Source organism: Herpailurus yagouaroundi, unplaced genomic scaffold, assembly GCF_014898765.1.
Source record: "Herpailurus yagouaroundi ecotype Mexico unplaced genomic scaffold, PumYag 28, whole genome shotgun sequence".
NCBI lineage: Eukaryota > Metazoa > Chordata > Mammalia > Carnivora > Felidae > Herpailurus > Herpailurus yagouaroundi.
Genome location: NW_024412376.1, coordinates 164,734,927 through 164,759,254, shown reverse-complemented (window position 1 = coordinate 164,759,254; position 24,328 = coordinate 164,734,927). Strand labels below are relative to the sequence as shown.

General features: G+C 55.2%; 2 protein-coding genes across 2 annotated transcripts in view; one reads left to right on the top strand and one right to left on the bottom strand.

The window, feature by feature from the left end:
- Positions 1 to 6,158, top strand: part of GRPEL1 (GrpE like 1, mitochondrial) — a 7,470-nt gene extending 1,312 nt beyond the window's left edge. Inside the window, exons 2-4 of the mRNA XM_040488589.1 lie at positions 1,356 to 1,518; positions 2,776 to 2,857; positions 5,639 to 6,158. Coding sequence (XP_040344523.1) covers positions 1,356 to 1,518; positions 2,776 to 2,857; positions 5,639 to 5,985 — 592 coding nt within the window. The 3' untranslated portion in view covers positions 5,986 to 6,158. The remainder of the gene's footprint in view (positions 1 to 1,355; positions 1,519 to 2,775; positions 2,858 to 5,638) is intronic.
- A 2,737-nt stretch (positions 6,159 to 8,895) lies between these two features.
- TADA2B (transcriptional adaptor 2B) lies at positions 8,896 to 24,322 on the bottom strand. The gene is made up of 2 exons (XM_040488575.1): positions 24,026 to 24,322; positions 8,896 to 11,347 (listed from the first exon to the last, which is right to left on the bottom strand). Exons 1-2 carry the CDS (start codon positions 24,293 to 24,295, stop codon positions 10,355 to 10,357), a joined length of 1,263 nt encoding a protein of 420 aa, XP_040344509.1. The 5' UTR covers positions 24,296 to 24,322; the 3' UTR covers positions 8,896 to 10,354.
- Between the last annotated feature and the right edge of the window lie 6 nt (positions 24,323 to 24,328).

The following is a 24,328-nucleotide window of genomic DNA, read 5'->3' as shown; positions in this document are numbered from 1 at the left end:
GTGGGGGTGGGGGTGAGAGCTGAGTAGCCGTCATGGCTCTAAGAGCAACTAAGCTCCATGAGGCTCAGTCTCGCTCTCTGGAGAACCGGTTGGGCACGGACTCTTCCCTGTCGTTCCCCTGCCACGCTGCTCCCCGACCCTGTGTGGGCTGAGCCACAGGAATCGGGACCGCGGAGCAGAGCGGAACTGCAGAATGACTGCGACTTTCCCACCCAGGAATCAGCACCACGGAAAAATCAGACCGGCCTCACAACAGCACACTGAGTGTTTAGGTTCTGAGCTGTTTTAAATCACAAAAATAAAACACGAAAGAAAGGTTAGTGCGGTCCTCCTCCTAGTAACTGTGGGTCCTTCCATTCTTCTCCGGGCCTGAGACACAGGGTATGTACACAGGATTTCTGGTTCGTCCTTAGAAAGGGCGTCGCGTTTGGCCGGTTTCTCTCCGTTGCATCTGTTACCGCACAGTACAGCTGTAGCGTGTCCCAGAGAGGAGAGCCGGACGTTGTTTTTGGTGGCTGCGGAGTAGTCCATGTTGTGGAAGCAACAGTTTATCCAACAACGTCCCCTCTGACGAGCGCTCTGTTCCCAGCCTGTTGCTGTGCTGCCGGAAACCTCCTTGTACGTGTGTTCTGCGTACTGACAACTCTCCGGTTCATTGAGGCAGTTAATCTGGGAAGAAAACTGACTAGAGTTTATTTTCAGATTGAACTGCGGCACAATTAAGAGCAGCTCTTAAGAGAAATCTGAGTTTTAAGACCATTCTGTCATTCATTAAAAACTTCGTGACCTTGGGCTTATGACTTAACCTTTTTCCTGTGGGGGTCAGATTGGATAAGATCTAAAGTCACTTCCAGTATTCGTTTCAGAGCTCTTGGTTTCCCCCTGTATATCCCTCCGCTTTCCTACCTCCAGTCCAGACTCCTTATGCGTAACTCTTATCTGTCCTTTAGAGCCCCTCTGCACAAAGCCTTTCACGGTCTTCCATTTCCCCAAAGATAGAAACATTCTACTCTGAGCCTTCCGGAGCACGTGGTTCTTCTTTTATCGTGTTTAAACCCAAAATTATAGTACCTTGTCTGTAGATACCTTTTTTAAATGTTTCTATTTTGAGAGAGGGTGTGTGTGCACATGTGCAAGCGAGGGCAGAGTGGAGAGGGAGAATCCCAAGCAGGCTTTGCACTCTTGAGCGCAGAGCCCGATGCAGAGCTCGATTTCACGGACCGTGAGATCATGACCTGAGCCGAAATCCAGAGGTGGGCACTTAACCAACCAAACCATCCGGTTGCCCCTCACACATCTGACTTTTAAGCAGAAAACCCACAGTCTTAATTCATAGCGTTGTGGACGTATCTTAGATCCTCTCCTCGGCTGTTGTGCACCGCTATGAAACAGAAGAACAGCGGCCAGAACCTGGAAGAGGACGTGGGTCAGAATGAACAGAAGACAGATACTCCCTCTGCAGAGAAGATACTCCTGGACGAGAAGGCCAAGCTAGAAGAGCAGCTGAAGGAGACCGTGGTAAGGTGGCACAGGCTCTCGTGGGGAGTGTGGTCTGTTGGACTGCAGGCGAGGTTCTTTGGATAAGTTTGGTCATTCGCCCGTTGGGACCCATAGCCGCTTCTTGCTGAAGAAGGGACTCGAACCCAAATCCTGTGTGGCTCTGGCTCTGGCATGGGAATCATTTTCACGCGCCGCGTAGATTGTGCTGAATTAAGACTTGAGACGGTCTTTACAGGTGAGGAACACTCACTTTGGCACTTGAGCTGGGTCTTAGGGGAAGACCAGGGTTGGGGCCAGAGGTGTGGTGGTTGTGCTCTTCCAGGGAGGCAGGGAGTCTCATGAACTAGTTAGAAAGACTGATTGTTACTTCACATGAAGAGGCATAGGTGGCACAAGTCTGGGCCTTTAAGGATTTGCCAATGATAATATCAAACGCTATATACTGGCTCTGTTCTTACCACCTTGTGTATATTAATCCTCACAACACCCTGTGAGCCAACCGTTAGAGCCCTGGTTACAGATGGGGAAACTGAGGCCAAGAAAGGTTAGGTGAAGTTCCCCAGGTCACTTAGCTACAGGGTGGCAGAGCCAAGGTTTGAGCCTCCAGAGCCGGCTTCTTAACCACGGCACTAGAACCGCCTGCAGACGGAAGACAGGTGAGGGTAGAGGCCCCAGAGTAACTGAGCCCATGTTAAGGCAGGAGCGCTCAGTAGACGAGCGCGATGACGGGGAAGTTGGAAAAACGAACAGGGCGCCATTGTTCAGTGATCGCTACCCAGCAAATGTTGGGATGGAGCCACGTCTGGGCAACGTTCAAAGTATCGAAGGTTCGCAGATGGGGTTTTATCTCCTCGGTGGGCTGTGGTTCTCCTCAACCCCTTCAGGTGTGGAAACTGGGTGCGTCAGCCCCAACCAGCCTTCTGGGATCCCCTGAGGCTGGAAATTGTGCCGAGGAAGTGAGTGGTCCTTCCTTGACGGGTGATGAAACCATCAGAGCCACGAGAAAGTAGATGTTTTTCCTCGCCCTTTCCCAGCTGTGCACACGGGGGCAGTATAAATGCGAGGCACCTTGACATTTTCCTCTCCACGCATTGAAAATAAGGACACAGGTATAACTTACTTCTGCGTATTCAGCTGCACTGCCTGTGGTCCAAAATCCCAAACATGGTAAATGTTATCTGTGTTTTGACTTGGAGTTTGCTAATGTCAGATTTGCTCTCATGAATTCGTTCCATGATTCATTCATGTAAATTTCCTGTTTTTTTCTTTTTTTAGGAAAAATATAAGCGAGCTTTGGCAGATACTGAGAATTTGCGACAGAGGAGCCAAAAATTGGTGGAAGAGGCAAAATTATATGGTAACTTTAAACACCATATGATATCAATCCTAGAGAACTGTGAGGTGGGGAAGGTGGGCGGAGTGCGTCTGTGGGTGTCAGACAGCAGAATCCGCCAGGGTGAGGCAGTGGAGAGGCTGCTGGGTGCATTCTCTGTAGTTGAAATGGGTCAGCAGTAAAGTTGTAAGGAGCAAAAGTCACGGTTGTAACTCACACTAGAATTCTAGGTGTAATCCCTCCAGTAAGGAGTGTGCTCACTGCCCTACTGCGTGCAGACCTTGGTTAGCCTGAGGTTGTCTGAGCCTGCAGATAATTCCAGCAGGTCGGCCTTCCTGATGATCTTTCTTTAGCTACTTCAGCAGTAACCCGTTAGAAAGATCTAAGCCGTCTGCACTGTCAGCATTTACATACTCGTGTTACTGTCCTTCCCATTTTACACTCGAGGTCATTGAGGCTTAAATGACTCTCCATGCGTCACGGAGCCAGTAAATGGTGGTGGTGTCCGTTGAACATAAGGCTGCAATTTGAGTACTCGCTGAACTCTTTTTACGGAACCGGCAGGCAGGCATCATTCTCCCACATTCTAGAACCACCTCGGGCTCACGGTGAGACATTAAATACTTTGCCCAGGGATACACTGTAGGTTCACAGTCAAGTGGACACCAAGATCCAGGTCTCGTGCTGCCACACTGAACAGATAGCAGATCTCTTCTCAACGTATTTTTTATTCCTTTTGGTGGTAATGCCGTTCGTTGACTTCTTATCTGCCTGGCCTTCAAATGCCTGGGTCCTTCAGGGATTGGGGCTTGGCCTCCCCTCCTGTCGTCGTGCTCCCCAGGAGACTCGCCCTCCAGTGGGTCTGAAAGGCATCACGCACAGGTTCTTTGTGGCTCAGACATTTCTTCTGAGTTCTACTCCTGTGTGTCCTGTGTGTGCTCCCTGTCTTTACCTGGATGTCTCACAGGTATTTCGATTTTCGCTCTATCTGTGCTTTTCTTTCTCATTTTAGTAGATGATTCTGTTATCCATCCTAGTGCTTATTTAGATCAGTAATCTGAAGTTACCCTTTCCTGTCCCTTGGCCCCACGCGCATCCCGTCCCACGAGTGGTGAACGGCTGGTCTCTCATCCGTCCACTTCCCTCTGCCGCCTGCGCCCTGGTCTGAGCCAAAGGGATTTTAAAACACAGGCATACCTCGCTTTACTACGCCTCGCAGATAACGCAGTTTTTTACAGATTGAAGGTTTGTGGCAGCCCTATGTCGAGCAAGTCATTTTTCCAACAGCATCTGCCCACTTCATGTCTCTGTGCCACATTTTGGTAATTCTCACAACGTCTCCACCTTTTTATTGTTATGTTTGTTACAGTCTGTGGTTACAACCCACCAAAAGCTCAAATGATGGTTAGCGGTTTTGGGGAAAAAATATTATTTAAGGTATGCTGTTTTTTTATACATAATGCTATTTTACACTTATAGATTACAGCATAAACATAATTTGATTTGCTCTGAGAAACCACAACATTCATTTGATTCTCTTTTTTGAGATGTTTGCCTTACTGGGGTGGTCTGCAGCTGAGACCAAAGCGGGCCTGTGCAGCTGGGACACATGTCCACCCGTTCTGCTAACCCATCTGGAACCTTCCTCTACTCTGGGCCCGCCTCTTCCCTGTAGAGTGGCCGCTCTTCAGTCCTCAGATGTTTGGATAACTTCAGGCCTTGGCTCACAGACCTCTCCCCTGACTCTCCAGTCTAAATGTAGCCCCTTAGTAGGATCTTTCCTCAGCGCCCTGGAATGCTCCTTCTGGGGGTGTGGTCTGTAATCGTACTTGTCACCTGTGGGATTACCTGGTGCCGGTCTCTCAGACCGTCCAGTCCGTGAGGGCAGGCAGTTCCCCAAGAACTGTCACAAGCTTAATCCACGATAGACGCACGTGGTTTTATTAGGTAGGAATTTTTAAATTCCATTTTACTTATTTGTTAAGAGTTTGAGAGCGAATGCGTACACGAGGGCATGGGAGGGGCAGAGAGCAAGGGGGAGAGAGGATTCTAAGCAGGCTCTTGACTGTCAGCACAGCCCCGATGCGGCGCTCAATCTCACAAACCGTGAGACCAAGACCTGAGCTGAAATCAAGAGTCAGGACGCCTAACCCACTGAGCCACCCAGGCGCCCCTAAATTCCATTTTAAAGCAGGAGGGAAAGTGACAGGAAGTCATACACAGGTGTTGCCTCCTGCAGAGCCAGGCACGGGATGCCGCGTCGTGCCCCGTCAGAGCCGTGGGGGAGGGAGGTCCCCGCTCGAGCGCTCCGCTCACCCCCAGCTTCGCTCAGCATCTGACACGTTGTCCTGAAACCGCACACCACCCGCTGGGATACACCGCCTTGGATTTTGCGTGCCTTTTCTCCTGTGTTGTTTTTTCTGTTAGGTGACGTGAGGTTAAGGCCCAGGGTGCGTCTGGGGGACTTTGACCCAGCGCAGCTGCCCCCGCCCCACTCGGCCTGCGGTTTGTGGGCAGCAGCGGTGACGTCCGCGGGGCGATGTGTGCGAGCGCGGGGTTTCTCAGCCCGGGCAGCACTGCGGGGGGTGCGGTTCTGCATGTCGTTAGCTGTTTGCCTTCGTGCCCAGTTAGCTCTGGTCCGAACCCAGAAAAGGTTTTTGGTTTTTGTGGGGTGGGGTTTTTTTTTTCCCCTAAACATACCACGAACATTCGAGGACAGGTGAACGGTTTGCAAGGCTACCGTTCAATAGCTTGTGCAGCAGTGGGCGGGGAATGCAGATGACGAGGTCTTTCCACCTCATCTAGGCATCCAGGGCTTCTGTAAGGACCTGCTGGAGGTCGCAGACATCTTGGAGAAGGCGACGCAGAGTGTCCCGAAGGAGGAGGTTAAAGACGACAACCCGCACCTGAAGAACCTGTATGAGGGGCTCGTGATGACGGAGCTCCAGATCCAGAAGGTGTTCACGAAGCACGGCCTGCTCCGGCTGGACCCCGTGGGGGCCAAGTTTGACCCCTATGAGCATGAGGCCTTGTTCCACACGCCGGTGGAGGGGAAGGAGCCGGGCACGGTGGCGCTGGTCAGCAAAGTGGGTTACAAGCTACACGGGCGCACCCTGCGGCCCGCCTTGGTGGGGGTGGTGAAGGCGGCGTAGCGGCCGCCGCAGGGCTGCCCTGGGTCCTGTGAGATCGTTTGCTGTAACTCCTGAAAGGTTGGCTCATCTCTTCTCTACTTTTGACCCTTTCCCAAATCTTGTTGGAAAACTGTAGTAACCAGCGGCTAAACAGAGAATTCAGCCGGTTGCACAGATGTGTGAATGACCTCTAATTCGGGAGTCTGTTCGTTGATTTTTAATACACCTTTAATAGCCCCACATGCTTACGGAACAGGCCAGCGGGACGCTACTGGAGCCTGGTGTCACGGATGACATGAGCTCGATCTGCTCACGGCCTGGCGATGTCCACGTGTCGTAAGCCAAGTACGTGTCTTCAGGAACCACGCTGTCCCCTGTGCTCAGCCCGCTGCCTCCATCCAGTGAAGGGAAGGCGAGGGTTTAAGCACGTTCCTGCTCGGAACAGTTCCACGATGCCCTTGCTGGAGTACGTGGGGTCGTTTATAGTTGGTTACCTACCGTCTAGCTGCCGTGAGTGGCCTCCGGCTTTTCTCTGGAGACGGGAAGTGAGCACGAGCACCTGAACAGCCCTCACCACCTTATTTTGCCGGTAACTGAATTTGACAAAACCGGTCGCTTTTGCCCTGTTTCTTTCATCTATTTGTAGAAATGTCCAGATCTGTATTAGCTACTTACTGATGGCCTGGAGGTTATTTTCCCTAGTAAGGTGGACTTTCTCAGAATCTGACAGCTGCATGCTTGGTATATTTGAAATGTTAATGTTTAATTTTTAAATTTTATTTAAGAGGATTAAAGCCCTAATATGTTTTATTTTCCTACTTTCTGATAACTGTTTTGTGTACTTTGGTGGAGGGGATCCACCTACTACGTGTGACTTAGTCTTCCCATTCTCTGCTCAAATCCCAAGGCCATGTGCTTGGCCCACGTCCGCGCACAGGTCAGCTTCCCTCTGGTGCAGCCACAGGCTGGCATGTAACTGGGCCTCTGCTGGGGGCAGATGTCTCCACCCACAGACCTGGGAAGGGGACCAGGAAGGGGACCGCGCACACACAGGAGCTGCAGCAGAACACCTCCCCTCCACTCCTCATTCACATGGAGAGGAAAGTGGAGCGAGCGACGTTACAAACCAGAGAGAATCCAACCTTCCACTGCCTTTGCTTCCAGGAGCTATTTGTAGGAGTCAAGGTCAACACTGTTAAATTCATTTACTGCATATAAAGGTGGGGCAATTTATTTTGCTTGTATTTTGAAAGATGTAGGTAATATTCCCATAATTAAAATTTTAATTTATACCACTTCAAAACATTCTCTTTTCCTTTAAGCACTCTTAAATTACTTGGTCAAAAACTTGCCCCAGAACTGCAGTCAGTGTAGGGCACTGAGAAAACCCAGCTGGGGTCACAGCGCTGCCCTTTGTGTAGCTGGGAATATCTCGGGTCACCTTCCTGGAACTCCTCTGTAAAACCAAAGCGGCATAAGTGACTCTCAAACGAATTTCTACAAACGGGTGCAGCCCCCTCCCTTGTCGACTGGAGCCGGAGCTGCCGCTGCTGAGAGCTGAGGCCGAGAGGTGGACGGCTGGACTGCGTCTCACCACAGTGTCGCCACCAGTGGGGACACATTTAAGTACATGCCTGTTTACACTGGAAATGAGATCGGTAACTGCATCCTCTTGGGGTTTGCGGAACTGCAGGCTGGACGCGTTCAGTGCAGACCATCGGGCCGGCACAGGCTGCTCACGAGGAGCCTTCGCGGCCTGGCTCCGGGCTGGACGCACCTCTTGGGTGAACCGCCACCTTCAGGGAAAGAGGGCCGCCTAACAAAGCAAAGTTAACACTTTGGAGGGAAAACTGGTCTGACACAAGTGCTGAGCTAGAGCCTGTCCCACGCTGTCCCCATCCTGACTCCGTAAGCTGTCTCACACCTGCAGCTTGAGGAGCACTGACACCACTTTGTTCCCGACTTGTGAATATGTAAAAGGTGATAAAAATTGTAGAGTTCGGGGTTTTACACATTCCTGGGATGTCGGCCATCCGGAAAACATTCTTTTGAATAACTGGATTATCTAACTTTCTTTGGCTCAAAGTCTGTTTAAATTTTGAAAACCAATTCCATGGGATTATGGGGGCTAATTTTTCAGGAGCATTACATATGGAAACTCAAGGACTCTGAGCCAGCAGGAGCAGTAAGGACTAGCGTGACCGTAACAGCTGGAGTTGATGGGGTCAGAGGCAACCCATGATAAAGTCACTTTTGCTCATAACACATTGTTGTGTTAGTACTTTAGCGTAAGTTAGGCATTCACTGTGTTTTAAAACAGTCAAGCCTAAATAAATTCTTCTTACTCTCCAAAAGATACATACACTAAAAACTTGCATAAGCACATTTTTCATTTGATAGCCCTTGGCCTAGGCCACACATTGACAGGGATCTTTTGCTTCTTAAGCTTAAGTCTGGCAACCTCACCAAACCAGGAACCGGATGTAGAACATCCAATGAATGCCAACAGCAGAGTAGCTAACAGCTTGCATCCCAGGCACCTGGAAGACTCAAAAAAAACCTGCTCTAAGGGCCCCAGCCCTACAGTTTCCAAATCTCCAGGGCTGGGTGGGACCCAAGGGTCCGCAATTCCAGCAGGTTCCCAGGACAGATGCTGCTGGTCCAGGAGCTTCAGGTGAGAATCACTGGCTAAGACTCCCGTCAACACTAAGCACCATCTCCATCACTGCTCCGTGGTAGATGGCACTGCCCTCTGCCAACCATAGTTACCCTGCGGGCAGGGGGGTGGGGGTGGGGGGACGATGCAGAGGTGGCCTCGTGAGTAGTACTACTGCTCACTGGTTTTTTCCCTTCTGTCCACAGAGAAGTCCTGGGCTTAGCTAACGGAGCGCTTTCTGCCAGCATGCAATGTACTTTACAACTAAAGCCACATACAGTATATTTGAAATGTTTTATTTAATGCTGAAAAATTTACCCTGGGGAACAGGAGGGTGTAAAAAGAAAGGAAAAGGCACCGTAATTAAGTCCTTGGAAATGATGAGGGTCTTTTTTTCTCTTGTCTTTCAAATAACTTCACTTTAATGTTAACTTCAAGCCCAAACATTCTGGAAGGTCAAGTCTCTTGGTAGCTATGGGGGCAGGAGAGGCAGGATGAGCTCCAGGAAGAATGGGGTGCTGGGGTCTGCGGTCACTCTGACTCTAAAGCAGGGTCTTAAGACATGAGAACCAACCCTGAGCAGCAGGAAGACAAATGACTCAAGTTCCAGAAGGAAGGTACCGTGTATATCCATGAATGAGGGCCCTGGGCAAAAGCCGAGGCGAGCGGTCCAAGACCGGGACCCAGAGGAGCAAGGCAGGGCCTCGCCCTCCAGACTCCTTCCTGCTCCACCAGACCCTGCTGTGTGAGCAGCCCAGTCCAGCCGGCTGGTCTGCAGAGCGCCGGCCACCACCCGAAGATGCTTGAGCCAAGCTAGCACAGTCAAGGTCAGTTTCAGCGGAAAAAGGTAACTGCGACCGCGATGAAAATCCTGGAGAAAGTGTACTCCAGAACTCAGAGGCGTAAACCTTCTAGAACGAGTTCTTCCGAGTAAGACGCGTCGCAAGCATTAGAGCAGCAAGCAGCAGCCCCCTGAGCTGGCTCAATCCCGGCACCCATGCTAACCCTCCCGCACCCAAGCTCCCCCCTGGCCCCTTCTGCACACAAGGGAGCCTGCCCAGGGCTCCCGTGCCTGCCCGAAGTGAGCGGAAACGGGGCAAGGGGCGGTTTCCCGACTTGGGAACTACAAGCTGGAACCCCACGCTGCCGACAGTCAAGGAGAAGCTCATCTGGACCCTGTTCAACCCCAGAGTCTTCCTCTAAAGCTTCTGTGGAAACTTCCCGTGCTTCTCCAGCCTCACTTCCCACCTGCCCCACCCTGGCCCCCACCTAAAGTGCCGTGTGCTGGGGCTGTGCTGGGGTGTCCGCGTGGGTGGCCATACCCCCCCCCCCACCTCCAAGGGAGCCCCCGGCACCAGCCACAGGTCATGTCACAGGGTAAAGCTGGCAGCTGGCGGGCGGAAAGTCGCTCCTCTTACCCACAGCACGAGTTGCGTACCAAAGGGAAGACGCAAAAGGAAATTACCCAATCTCATAACCCCAGACTGAACATAAAGGCCAATCGTCACCTTAAGGTATCACCTTAGGACTACGTTAAAATAGACCTGTATCGGCGTCCCCCGTGATCCGACGTAAAATCGTTACTATTGCTTCTTTCAGAGGACCACGAAAAGAATTTATAGCCTACAAGAAAGGAACTCAATTTGCTTAAGAAAGAGCAACAACGGGTGGGGGGAAGAGCGTTTCCTTCCCCCACCCTCACCCCCGGCCCTCCTGGCTCTCCACGCTGCCGCTTCAGGAGGCGTCCCTGGAGATCCAACCACTTTCCGTGAGGAAATTTAAAATCCTTTTCTTTAGCACTTTGTCCAAATAGCTAGGCAGGCGACTTTTGGAGGGAATCCCCTGTCGCTTCTGCAGGTGGTCTTTGATGATGATCGTCTTCACGGTCACGTAGCGCGCGGGGCTCAGGTTCAGGGAGCTGCAGAGCACCTTCTCGCGGTCGGACAGGAGCTCGAAGCCGGGCAGGTTCTCGATGGCCGCAAACTCGCCGTCCTTGCCGTCCTCCCTGCCCCGCCGGGCGCCCGCCGCGCTCTTGTTCTCCTTCCGCTTCTCACGCTTGTGCCGCGCCGCCTCGTACTCGGCCGACTCTTCCATCTTCGTGATGCCGTTGCGCCGGTAGCGCTGCAGCTCGCGGATCTTGGCCCGCAGCATCTTCTCCTTGTGCATGTTCTCGAACAGGTCGTCGAACTCCTTGCACGACATGAACTGGTAGAGCGGCCGCAGCTTCAGCCGCAGCTCCTTCTCCTCCTTGGTGATCTTGCGCTTGGCCGGCCGCTCCTTGTCCTTCTTGTCCTTGCCCAGGAAGGCGGGCACCAGGTTGTAGTCGCGGGCGATGTTCTTGCGCCGCTGCCTCTCCCTGAGCTTGCGCACGTACATGTCCACGTGCGCGCGCTTCAGCTCGATCTCCACGTCCTCGTCGTCGTAGTTGACCGAGAGCCCGCTGATGAGCGTCTCGGCGTCCTGGTCGTACTCGATCTCGTAGTCGTCGCGCAGCGGCATGTAGCCCAGCTGCTGCTGCTCGGCCACCGAGATGTCTAGGGGAGGCAAGGGGGTGGTGAGGCTGGGAGAGAGGGGCCCTCCGCTGGGGCACGTGTGGTCGGTCACCCGGTTGGGGATGGTGTCGGGGATGCAGGCTTTCCCCAGGTTTCCGTGGATGTACATGCTTACGTAATGCTCCATCACCTCCTGGGGGGTGCGGGAAGCTCCAACGTGAGCGGCCATATCTTCCTACAAGACAGAGGTCACAAGTTATTCCCAAAGTCGGAGTGTCGGGCTCGGGGCTTGCACGGTTCGCTGAACATTTTCACAAAGGTGTGCCTGGACCGCTTCCTGTCCACACCTCCCCCACCCCCAAAGGGCATTCGATGGCTCCTCCTTGTAAGCTGGGCCCACGGCAGGGATGTGGGCACTAGAAGGAGCCGTCAGGGACCATACGGGCAGGGATGACCCGGGCAGGCACAGCTTGCCGGGGCTCACTGCTGGAGTCGGCTGCACGCTGACACCGGAACCCCCATCTCAGGTCCAGACTTTGCTCTCCTGGGTCCTTGCAAAGGACCAGCAGAGCCCACTGCAAACCCTGCACTCTCGGGGCCAGCAGACTGTCCCCACTCTGTGAGCGGAACAGGACACGGGTGGGCAGTGGCCACAGAGCTCCTGAGGTGCCCTGCCTCTTCCCAGTGCGACCAGAGCTGCCCGCCCAGGGCTCCCGACCACAGGAGGGACCCTGTTCCACGGCACTGCCCGCCTCCAGGGCCCCCGGGGGGGTAGGGAGGTGGCAGCCTGTCCCTTTCCTAGGTGGCGGTGCAGAGGACCAGGTAAATGCCTTTCAAAGGGGTGGGGACCATCACTGATGACGGCGTCCACAGTTGGGTAGTTAAAATCCGCCCGGTGCTGCGAGCACTCACTCCCACAGAAGGTGACCCGTGAACACAGGGTTATTAACGAGAGGAAATTATACAGCTCCCCCAATCTTTTCCTTCTGCCAAGAGGCCTCTTCCTTAGTCAACCGCTAAAGCCACTTCACAAAGTAGCTGCCCGAAATGCGCACTCATTCACCGGCAGCCTTTCGGCCCCTGCCTCCAGCCCCCACTCACCCTGCACTCTGCTCTCTCGGCTCTGGCGGCCGCCAGGGCCCCACATCAGCTGCTCTGCGCCCCAGTGACACTCACCCCTGCAAGACTGGGGTGGTCTCTGCACCCCCAAAGGCCAAACTGGAATCCGAGAAAGCAGCCAACCCACTGGGGCTGACTGGTGACAAACGGGGCGCTGTGGGAGGGCCACGCTCCCACCCCACATCCGGCCCGCACCTCAGGCACACGGGGCACTCTTCCCACTGGGTACCAAGTGCCCGGTGCAGGGCTCCACAGCCCGGGGACAGGGGCGATGCTGGGGCCTAATGGCAAAGGCCTCTTGCCAAGAAAGGGAAAATTAAAGCAAAACCAGATTCTGGTCTTAAGGAGATGGACTGTGAACATGATTAACTTCTCTAAAACATTACCATTTGCATCAAATCTGTTCATTATATTTCCCAGGAAGCATCTGGCTCCCCCCCCCCCCCCAAAAAAAAACACCCAAAAACAAACCAAGTCACAATCATCCCCAGCATCTGCTGCCCCTGTGTGACCCATGCTGGTCACTTCCCATCTCTGGGCCTCGGGTTCTTACCAGTAAGGGAGATAGGGGTCAGCCCCTCGCCTCCACAGGTGCTGCGGGCACCGTGGACAGAGCACGGGCAGAGGCTTCCGGTGCAGGAGCCGGCTCTGCGAGAGTGAGGGGGTGGCCAGCACAGGCCGGTGGGTGTCCTTCTACCCTGGTGAGCCGTGCCGGAAGAACACCGTCCCCGACACCATCCCTTTCGGGAAGATCCGGAGGGCGGAAATGCCCACGTGTGCCCAGCCTGAGCCCCCAGTGGCCTGGCCGGGCAGCCCGAGGCATGGCCAAGCCTCGCCCGTCGGCTCCCCCACCCCTCACCGCAGTGGCCGCGGCCCCTACCAATTCAGAGTCGAGTGTCCGGGGAGCCTCCTGGGGGAGGGACTGGGGTGCCCCTTCACCGGAGGCCCGGAGGGGCCGGGCTGCAAATCCGGGCTCGCGCGGTTACGAAGTCGGGCCCAGGCCTCGGCTCCCTCCCTGGCCGGGTGAGGAGACCTGTAGAGACAGCGGCTGTGAGCGTGCAGAAGCCGAGCCGCCCTCCCAGAGAACGTCTGCTCACCCCGAACCTCGGCAATCTGCCTTTCAAAAACCATTGGATGCTCAGAGCACCACATCCAGGATGAAATTTAAATCCTGAAAAACAGAAGGGTTCTGAGGAGTCACATCGAATCATATCTGACCAAACCAAGGTATTTTTATTTATTTGTTTAGAGGTTCTTCCTATCACCTTTGACACTCTGGGAACGAGAGCAGAGAACAGAAACCGCAGGGAAGCCTTGGAGCACTGGGTCGGAGCAGGGACACACGGGACCGCCCTCGCCCAGCAACGGTCCCCTCACACACGCAAGGCAAGTGCAAACGCATCACGGGAGCGTGTGTACACGCTGCTACTTTTGTGCAAAGGAGCTGGAAGACAAGATGCTATTTGCTGGGGCTACATCAGGACACGACAGGACACTCGGCCACCCGGGGCAGCAGGGCTGAGCTGGGAAGGAGCCACTCCACCATACACCTGTTTACAGCTTAACTGTTTTCAGCTGTATGAACACATTGTCCAATTTTAAATTGTAAGGAGCAATCCCCCAATGGGAGGAAGTGTCAGAAGAGTGACTCTGTCCCACTCTGCGCATGGCTGTGGGCCCAGGACCTGGCACCACAGCACAGCAGCCAAACCCGAATTACAGCTGAACAAAATACCAGCCAGCACTCCCCGAACGTGTCACAGTCACAAGAGACAGAGGAAGAACCATCCGGACTGGAGGAGACACGTCAGCGAGACATCACTGGGGGCTCCTGGGTGGGCCCCTGGCCGATCCACGGTGAGAGAACGGTTCTGCATCGATGCAGACGTCCTGCTTTCTGGAACTACACCGTACGCATGCAAGATGCTAACATTTTGGGAGGTTTATGGGACGGATGTATATGGGAACTTTGTGTACTATTTTTTCACTTCTCTGAATGAATCTAAAATAAAAGTTATTTAATTTAAAACATAAGGTTAAGGGGCACCTGGGTGGCTTGGTTAACGAAGCATCTAACTCTTGATTTCGGCTCAGGTCATGATCTCACGGTTCATGGGACCGAGCTCCGAGTCGGGCTCTGCGCTGACAGTGCAGGGTCTCCTTGGGATCCTTTCTCCCTCTCTGCCCCTCCCCCACTGCACATGTGGTCTCTCTCAAAATAAATAACTTTTTTTTTTAAAGTAAATTCTGCCTCCTAATTCCCTGTTAAAGAATTCTAAGATTTACATCCAAATGTTAAAAAAAGAAAACAGTACTTAAGAGAGGACTCTACCGTTACGTGAACAGCGCCCCCCCTCCCCCCCCCCCCGCCACGGACAGATGCAGTGTTGCTCTACATTGACAGGCAGGTGACAACAGCAATGTCACGCTCTACAAACATGCACCCTCCTAGGGACACATGGATGCAGGCTGACCAGTGACCGCGGCTTGGAACACGAGGTGTCTCCTGCTTCACGCCCACAGCCTGGGCTCCCCACCTGGCCAGGCAGGTCAGCCAGCTGTGCCGATACTCCGGACATCTGGCCCCTCTTCGCGTGACAGAGGGGGATTTGGACTCTCACATGGACCCAGGTTATGAGTATTTACGAAGCCACAAATTAGAGGGGCCAGCGTCTGGTCACCAGGGGCCCAGGACCCCCCTGACTGATCAACCTTATCCGTTGCCCAATGACAGCTAAGAGACCTACCAGGAATGATGCTGGCCATCGGCTACCACTGGAAGAGAATCGCCCCCGGGGGCCGCTACCTTAGTTTAATGATCACTGACGAAGGCCCAGGAAAACACACAAAACCTGAATTTTCAAAGACTTTGAAATAGAGAGTAACATGACAAGGGAACAGTCTAAACGAGAGTGAAGACACAGCTTTGGCTCTAACAAGAATCCACAGAGGACAGACAGGTTCCGTGGAGTTGAATTACAGTATGGAATATACTTTAAAAGAGGATTAAACACGGCAAGAGACACAGCACCCCACCTTCTCCTAGCATCCTGCCCGCCACCCCCTCAATGTTTAATCTTCATGTGTCAGCAGTCACGCAAGACCTGCCTCCCTCTCGTGAGGGACAAAGTGTCCTGTCACCTCACTACAGCACCACAGGTGACAGCAGCAGAGCGGTGCCAGGGCAGTTCTTTCCCTCACGTGTTCAAGACCAAAGTTTCTGCTTAATATAGATGACGGACAGATGGACAGGCAGACACGCAGGTGGATGGGCAGGCAGAAGCAACAAAGTGGGTTTGGGGGAATAGATCTGGACAGGCAAGTTCAACTCAATGAAACCACATAAATGTACCCTGCAGCTGGTGTTCTCCAACACAAGGAGCATGTGGGTCAGCACCCCACAGTCTATAGTAACACAATCCCAGTTTTGTTTCTTTATGTTAACTAAAAACAAAGACACCACTTTTGGAAAAAGATAAGGAGAGAGAGGTCCACTACTTCCTTAAAGTCCTTTGAAAAATCAAGGAAAACACGCCTCCAGGACACTGACCGGGGCTCTAAAGTCTACTCTCCAAGGTCACTGGACTCCCACTAGGACGCCTCCCCTCCAGGACAGGAAGTAAGCACCCCAGTGAGTCATGACTCCACTGGGTTCTCTGGGCGGTCTGGTCTCCTTCCGGCCCTTTCATGGCTCACTGGAGCTAGCCTCCAGCACCTGAGCAGGGACAGGAAGGAGAGAACAGTCCAGAGAAATCGTGGGCGATGTGTGTGGGCCGGCTCCCGCCAGCGGAGCCGCTCAGGGTCTCTCTCCTCTGTTCTGTGGCCTGCACACACCTGCAGCCGCCCAAACACTTCCTCAGCTAGGCCTGTCTGCCAGGCACATCCCCCAGACAAAAGCAAACCCAGCGGGGTCACTCCTGCCTGACAAACCTTTAGAGGCTCCTATCAGCGAGTCCACTGCCTCTCAGACTGCACTGGCCCGTGATCAAGGGGAAAATTAAAAAAAATTTTTTTTAACGTTTATTTATTTATTTTTGAGAGAGAGAGCACGAGCAGGGGAGGAGCAGAGAGAGAGGGAGACAGAATCCGAAACAGGCTCCAAGCTCCGAGCTGCCAGCACAGAGCCCGAAGGGGAAAATTTTAAAACACAGGGACAAGGGGTGCTTGGGTGGCTCAGTCAGTTAAGTGATTTTGGTTCAGGTCGTGATCTCACAGTCGTGAGATGGAGCCCCACGTGGGGCTCTGTGCTGGGCATGAGCCTGCTTGGGATTCTCTCTCCCCCTCGCTCTCTGCCCCTCCCTCACTTGTGTCTTCTCTCTCAAAATAATAAACTTAAAAATAAATAAAATTAATAAAATTAAAGGGGTGCCTGGGTGGCTCAGTCGGTTAAGCGTCTGACTTCGGCTCAGGTCATGATCTTGCTGGTTCATGGGTTCAAGCCCTGCGTCAGGTTCTACGCAGACAGCTCGGAGCCTGGAGCCAGCTTCGGATTCTGTGTCTCCCTCTCTCTCTGCCCCTCCCCCACTCACACTCTGTCTCTTAAAAATAAACATTAAAAAAATATTTTTAGGTAATAAAATTAAATAAAACACAGATGATGTAAGGGTCTCCCATAAAGCTAAACGTTTCCACTTAAAGGACGGCCCTTCATTGCCAGATTATGTTCTTATTGGGCAGTACTAAGATAATCTTTTTTTTTGCAAAACGGTAACAGATTATTAATTGGACCTTTTCCTTTTTTAAATATCCTCACCCGGCAAACTTGAAGTTAGCAACTCAGCCTTCGGAACTTTTTTTTCTTTCGACATAACTAGTCCACCAAGTCTGGGGGTCTGGGCGGCACGAATCTGTCAGGTCGGCCGGAAGACACACGTGTTTCCAAAGGGCCTCTCAGATCCGCGCCGGCCCCAGTCAGACCCCACAGGCCACAGGTGCCCTGGAACCCCTGCTGGGAAAGCCCTTTCTCGGTGCCGCCAGGCGTGGCTTCCAGTACTGGCTCCACCCTCGCTGACTGAGGACTTGGACAAATGACTGAAGCTCCCAGTGCCTCCGTTTCCTCATCGGAATTAGGGAAGCACCACCACCACCTGCGTCGTGCTGCTGGGGCGAGCAGATGACGCATGGCCCTAGCCGGGGGCTGGCTGCTGTCGCTCACGCAGCTTGTTCTCGCCCCGCACCCAGGTCCCCTCCTCCAGGGAGCCCGCGGTAACCCCCCGAGCTAGTGTGGGTTCTGGCTGGGCCGCTCGTGGATTGTGATCCTCACCCTCCCAACTTCAGCTTCCTCATCTGTCGTCCCTCGTCTCACAGGGTTTTGTTAGGATAAAGTAAACCATCGTCACAATGAACAGGTGTGTGCGTCTGCACGGGTCACCTGGATGCATCCCCCGTCAGCCCCACTGCACAGACGAGCAGCTCAAACCTCGGCTGCAGCTCCCCCCGGGGCTTCCGGAGCTGGCAGTCTCACTCCAGAGCACACGTCCCTGTCACCACTGTCATCCGGGAAAACGACACGGTGCGCACCACCGGGAGAGCTGTGCAGTCAAATGCCTCCCGATCCTTTAAAAAGGCAGAGCGGGGCCAGACCGCAGGGCTTCCGCGCCCCTAGAACGGCACCGTCTCCAGCTCAGCGCCCCCCCCCCCCGGCAATGTCTGGGGTACGTGCCCTCTTCGTGTACAGGCCGGCTCTGCTACCTGTAGCTTCCCAGAGCACCTCCCCGGGCAGGAGCCCTGCTACCCGCCCCCGCCCTCAGGGCACACCCCTCCTCAACCAGCAGCACCTGCCCTGAGGCACCAGGCAAAGGCCAGGGCTGGCTTGCCTCCCCAAGTGCTCGGGAGCCAGACTCAGAGGCGGAGCTTCCTTCTTCTTCAAGGCAAGAAGCTTCAAAGAGACAGAAGCAGCCAGAAGGCCCAGCACACGAACCCACGGGTCCCTGGACCGCCCTGCAAGCAGAGCCCCCAGGAGCAGCTGGGGACAGCAGAAGGGAGAAGAGGCCTGCGCAGGGCCAGCGAAGAACAGAGGGCTGAGGGGTGTCTGTGTCCTAACGGGCAAGGAGGGACCGCTCTGGCTCCGGCCCCGAGGAAAAGGGGGGACGAGACCCAGAGCCCCGCGGCCGGCCTCCCGCTCTCCTGCCTGGCAGCTCGCTCAGCCAAGTGTGTGAGCCCAGCACAGCGGGACACGGTCCCTCCCGAGCTGTGGGATGCGCGCCCGCCGGGCCCAGTGTCGCCTGACCGGTCGCCGGCCTAACACCCGGGCCTCGTCTGCCAGCTGCATCCCGCCCGGTCCGGCCTCCGGTCACCCGCAGAGGTTAGAGAAGAGCCACCCGCCTCTCAGGGGCTGGGAGGACGGGGCACCCGCTGCTCGGCCACCAAGCCCGGGCCGTCCCCGTGCAGCCCCCGCCTCCCCCGCAGACACACCGGTGGTCGGTGCCACCTCCCACATCAGAGGCCGACGACTAACACCGGCTTGTCGTCGGTCCTTACGGGTCACCAGCCGTTCCAGGGACCCCATTTCCCTTGGCCCCTGAATCCGCTTACGTGGGAACGTTCTGCAATCCTCGGTTCCAGGTTCCCCAGCCTCCTCTCTAAAGTCAGAGAACTCACACAGCTGTGACTGGCCCTCGAGGGGACGAGAACCTTTCGGGTCAAATACACCTGTGAGAGCCTCACCAAGTGTGTCACAGCACGACGGGGCCTCAAAACAGGAAACAGGTGACCCAGTCATTCCACCGCGAGGCGTTTACCTGAAAGAAGGGCGGGCGCGGACTCCGACACGTGTGCAACCCGTGCCCACCGCGGCCAACTCCCAACAGCACAGGTGGGAGCAGCCCGGGCATCCGCGCTGGACGGACGGTCGGATGGACAGTGGGACGGACGCACAGCAGAATGTTACTCGGCCTTAAACAGGAAGGACTTTGAGACACCCTACGTGAATGAACCTTGAGGGTGTTAACCTAAGCGAAATAAACTAGTCACAAAAAGCCAAATGGTGGGGAATTCCTCTTATGTGAGGTCCCAAGAGGAGCCAAATTCCCAGGTGGAAGGCAGGAGGTGGGCGCCCAGGGCTGGGGGCGGGGCAAGCAGGGCGCTGTTGTGTAAACAGGTACAGTTTCTGTCTGGGACGATGAGAAAGTTCTGGAGGTGGTTGGTGGGGACGGCTGTCCGACAGCGTGAACGTAACTAATGTCACTGAATCGGACACTTAAAAATGGCTAAAACAGAGGCTCCTGGTGGCTCAGTTAAGTGTCCGACTTCATCTCAGGTCATGATCTCGCGGTTCGTGAGTTCACGGCCCCGCGTCGGGCTCCGTGCTGACAGCTCAGAGCCTGGAGCCTGCTTCGGATTCTGTGTCTCCCTCTGTCTCTCTTTCCCTCCCCGGCTCGCACTCTGTCTCTCTCTGTTCTCAAAAATGAATACATGTTAAAAAAAAAAAATTTTAATGGCTAAAACAGAGGCACCTGGTGGGCTCCGTCAGTACAGCGTGTGACTCCGGATCCCGGGGTCGTGAGCACAAGCCCCACACTGGGTGTAGAGCTTACTTTAAAAAAATGGTTGGGGCGCCTGGGTGGCTCAGTCGGTTAAGCATCCGACTTCGGCTCAGGTCATGATCTCACGGTCCGTGGGTTCGAGCCCTGCGTCGGGCTCTGTGCTGACAGCTCGGAGCCTGGAGCCTGTTTCAGATTCTGTGTCTCCCTCTTTCTCTGACCCTCCCCTGTTCATGCTCTCTCTCTGTCTCAAAAATAAATAAATGCTAAAAAAAAAAATGATAAATGTTATTTGTATTTTACCACAATAAAAGAAAAGGGGGTCTTACTCTCTCTACATCAAAGGTTCTTAAGGGTAGGGTCCCCGAACCAGCCCCAGCACCACCAGCATCGCCCATGAAGTTGGGAGAAATGTGAATTCTCACACCAGACCCCAAGGCCCCAGACCTATGACTCTAAACCCAGAACCAAGGCAGGAGGGGGCAAGGTTTGTGTTTTAACACGCGTCCCCCCACCCCCACCCCTGCCCAGGGTGTTCTGAGTCACACTGCAGTTTGAAAACCACTGCCCTGCGTAAATCTCTTACTTCTGGCTGGCTTCTCCAGCTGGGCTCTTCCCTCCCCCTCCCTCTCCTTGATGGCAATTAAGAACCCCACTGTCAGGATGCTCCTGGGATGGGCCTACCCGTTCTAACCAACACGCAGAAGGGCCTTCCGCCTTGGTGAGAAGGTGAACGTTCCCACGGTTCCCAAACATGGCTGCGTGGACCACATCCGAACTCCATGGGGGTCTTTCTATAAACACGTATTTCCAGACCCTTACGGATGCCAATTCAGGAGGTCGGGGGGGGGGGGGGGGCCTGGGAATCTGGGACTCCTCAGGGAACTCTGCATGCACTCAGGAAACCAGAGACAGATGGTTCTGGGCATGGAGTCAGAGGACCTGGGTCAAATTCCGGCTCTGCCACGTTCCTTCACCCACAGTGGTTTCCAGAAAGATCTGTATCTCTTAGCTCTGAACATGAGCAGCACCCACCACAAAACCGGCTGCTTCCAGGCTCTCGACACCCTTGTGATGTGACTCTGGCTCACTGTCCACCTGTCAACCCTTCCCTGGTGTCATATTCACAGGCATCTCCCCACCCTCCTCAAAGACACGGGCACACAGTGTCAGAGCGCAGCTACACAGTTCTTCCGCAAACCCTCCCGGGCTCACCGTGAGCGTCCCTCAGCCACACCGTCCCTGTGAGTCTGCGCTTCAGCCCTCGGGCAAATGGGAGCAAACAGCGCCTGACTTCACCCCCCTCCCCCCCGCCAGGAATCCCACACAGAGCAATGCCATCTGGAGGTAACAGGTCACATGTGACATCTGAAAAATTAGAGCGAACAGGCTCACCTTCCTCTACATCACTGCTAGGGATTCGTGTGCTGCCTCTCTCCACACGGCACCCCAGCCGTGAACCCTGCACTCCCCTGGTCCCCTGGCCATCTCCCTGCTGCCCGTCCCATACACTGACCTCCCACTGAACCAGGTCAAGACTCTGCCTCTCTGAAAAGCCCTTCCAGGCCGGCCACACCTTTAGCTGCACCAGTAAGCTCCCAGCCTCTGACCCACAGTATTTAATGCTCTTACACGAGAGGTTAAGGCCCATACTTCGGAATCAGCCAGGCCCGCACCTGAGCCCTGACTCTACGGGTGACAAAAGCCAAAGCATCCCGGACAAGTATGGACAAGTATTTTAAATTCTCCAAGTCGCTGTTCCTCGCCTGTAAACTAAAAACCCACTCCCGGAGCGGTTGTGAAAAGCACGTGACGGGGTACGCATGCCAAGAGCCTCACTCAGAACGGGCACATGCTCAATACGGCACACGTGGGACACATCGCTTATGTGCACGTACCTGGACGTGTGCTCGGAAGGAAACCCCACGACGCAGAACTGCAGAAGAGCCTCAGATGAAGCACAATGAAGTCTAGCGGGTAGAGCAGGTGGCCCGAGAGCACAGCTAGAGAGACACGAGAGCCCGCAGTCTGGCAGCACTCCAGGCGTGGTCCGCAGGCGGAATCTCTGGCCTCCCCCTGAACCCACCGCGGGTTCAGCAGGGAGAAGCCCCCTCGGCACCCAGGCCCGAGCCCCTCCTCCTCCGGCTTTGTCTCTTCTAAGAGCTGAGACTGCTGGCTGCTTTGAGGAGGAATCCACAGTCCAACAAGCTCCCCAGTGATTCCTGTGCACGTTCGTTTCAAGAGTAGTGCTTTGGAGAGGGCCCCCTTCCAGCCCCATGCTCCCCCCAAAATACTACAGACAGTTTAGTCCTCATGTGTTCCCCCACGGTGCTGCAGGGAAGGCAGCGTGGACCAGGGAGCAGGGCAGCTGGGAGTACAGACTCTGACACTCTGACGTGTAGCTACTCAGTTCAAAACGCGCTGCCCAGGGCTGCTGGGAAGATTTCACGGGAAACAAACTGCTCAGCACACTGCCTGGCACTCAGCAAAGCGCTGGGGCCACCTTAGCTATTTTTGGCAACAACTGCAGAGAGAAGTGCGGAGAGAATGGAGAGGGAAGCCTCTCCGAGGCTCTGATGTGGAAGCAGAAAGGCCAGTGACGAGCCATGAACGGGAGGAAGAGCACTCTAAGCAGAAGAGGGAAAAAGTGATCAAAGGGGTAGCAGCTGAGGTCTCCGGAGGCCATGAGATTTACTCTAGGTGGACCTGGAAGCCGCCGAACGCCGATGTGTTGGGACATGTCCGCAAAGATCACTCTGATCATGGTGCACAGAATGGGCTGGAGGGCACAAGACCGAAGCAGGAAGACCAGCTAAGGAGGTCCCAGAGGTGGTCAAGGCAAGAGAGAAACACCAGCCTGGACTAAGGTTGTGAGCAGTGGTTAGGTTCTGGAAATACGCTGGAGATACAGCTGCTGCCCAACTGGGCCTGGAAGAAGGACCCGAGGACAGAGGGCTCTGAGTCTGCAGTCTGCGAAACTCAGTGAGGCGGGGGCAGGTCTGGGTCACGTAGGGTCAAGATGTCAGAGCGATGAGCAGGGAGGACGCCCGGTAACGGCTCACCATCGAAGGCTGGAACTTAGGGAAGAGGCCCTGGCTCAAACAACTGAAGGCCGCTTGAAGCCAGAGACCAGGCCTTTCTTTCCTGCAGAGTCCTTCAGCACTGCGCAGTGTGCTCAGAGCAGACGCTCAATGCACATCAACGCATTTCAAGACAAAATGAGGCTTTCAGAGGATGGCCATCGCCATGCTGGCGCTCAGGTGAGGATTCGTGGAGCGGTGCGTGTCTGGGAGTTGAGAGAAGAGGAAGGATTCCCAGGGCTGCAGAATGGGTATTAGTCCCCGGAGGCTGGCTCACTTCATGGAAAGGAAAGCAGGCCAGGTTTGGGAATGAGGGGAGAAGTGTGGAAAAGTCTTCCACAGGGAGCCCAGGAGGAGGGGAGTATTGCCAGAGAAGCAGCAGCAAGATGAAATACCGGGTCGGGGAAGGAAGGGGGGCCTCGTGTGGAAGGGTCTGGAAAGATTAAGGAGCTGGGGTCGTGGCTCCTCTCCAGCTACTTCTCATCGTGCCTGCAGGTGGACGCGGATGAAAGCTGCCCGGCCCCAAGGGGGAGAGCTCCTCAGAGACTGTCCAGAGAAGAGCAGCCCCTCTCCCCCCACCCCCCAAGGGCCTAGCACACGACCCCGCTGGCCTACACGAGCCCCGATCTCGCCTTGGCCTCTCAGCTCGGCCTCCACACCCCACTCCCGGCCCAAGCTCCTTTGTTCGGAACTCACCCAGCACTCGTCCTAGGGTGTCCCGGGCCTGGTGGGGACCCGGGGAGCCACGAGTCCCTGCCGGGGGACACAGGGCACACGCCCCGACAACCGCACAAAGCCAGCGGGGCCGTGTACAAAGCAAGTGCACGGACGCCTGAGAAGGCGGAGGGCGGGCGTGAAGCCTGTCTGGCCTCCACCACCACCACCACCACCATCACCACCACCACCACCACCACCACCACCACCACCACCACCACCGTTCCCTGGGGCAGAACCGAGTCCTTCGCCAGTCCGCGCTCCTACTGCTCTGTCAAGTCCGCCGACCTGTCCCCGAGCGGCAACTCGACTCGGGTCAGGCGCGGGTCTTGCCCACAGTGTCTGGCTTCGGCCAACACCTATGGAAGTCCTCCTGAGGTCAGGAAAGCCACGGTCCGAACCCCCACCTTGCTACTTCCTGGCTGTGTGCCCTTGGGCAGGTTGCTGCACCTCTCTGCGCCCGCCTCCCCGCCGGCGCGGGCACGGAGCGAGCAGGTGCGCGTCGTGCCGGCCGCTCACCCAGTTTCCGAAGCCGAACTGCTCGATGGCATCCAGCAGCAGCTGCTCCTCGCGGCTGGTCCAGCCGCCCTCGGCCTCGGGCCCCCACAGCGTGAAGCGCCCGCCGTCCACCAGCTGATAGCCGTGGTAGCGGCGGTGGTGGCCGATCTCGGCGCCGGCAGAGAAGCACTCGGGGCACAGCTCGATGTCCTGGCACTCGGTGCAGCGGAAGCGCAGCGGGCTCACCTCGGCCAGGCAGTACACGCAGTACTTCTTACCGAGCTCCGCCATCTTCCCCCGCCCGCCGCCCGCCGCCGTCAGCGC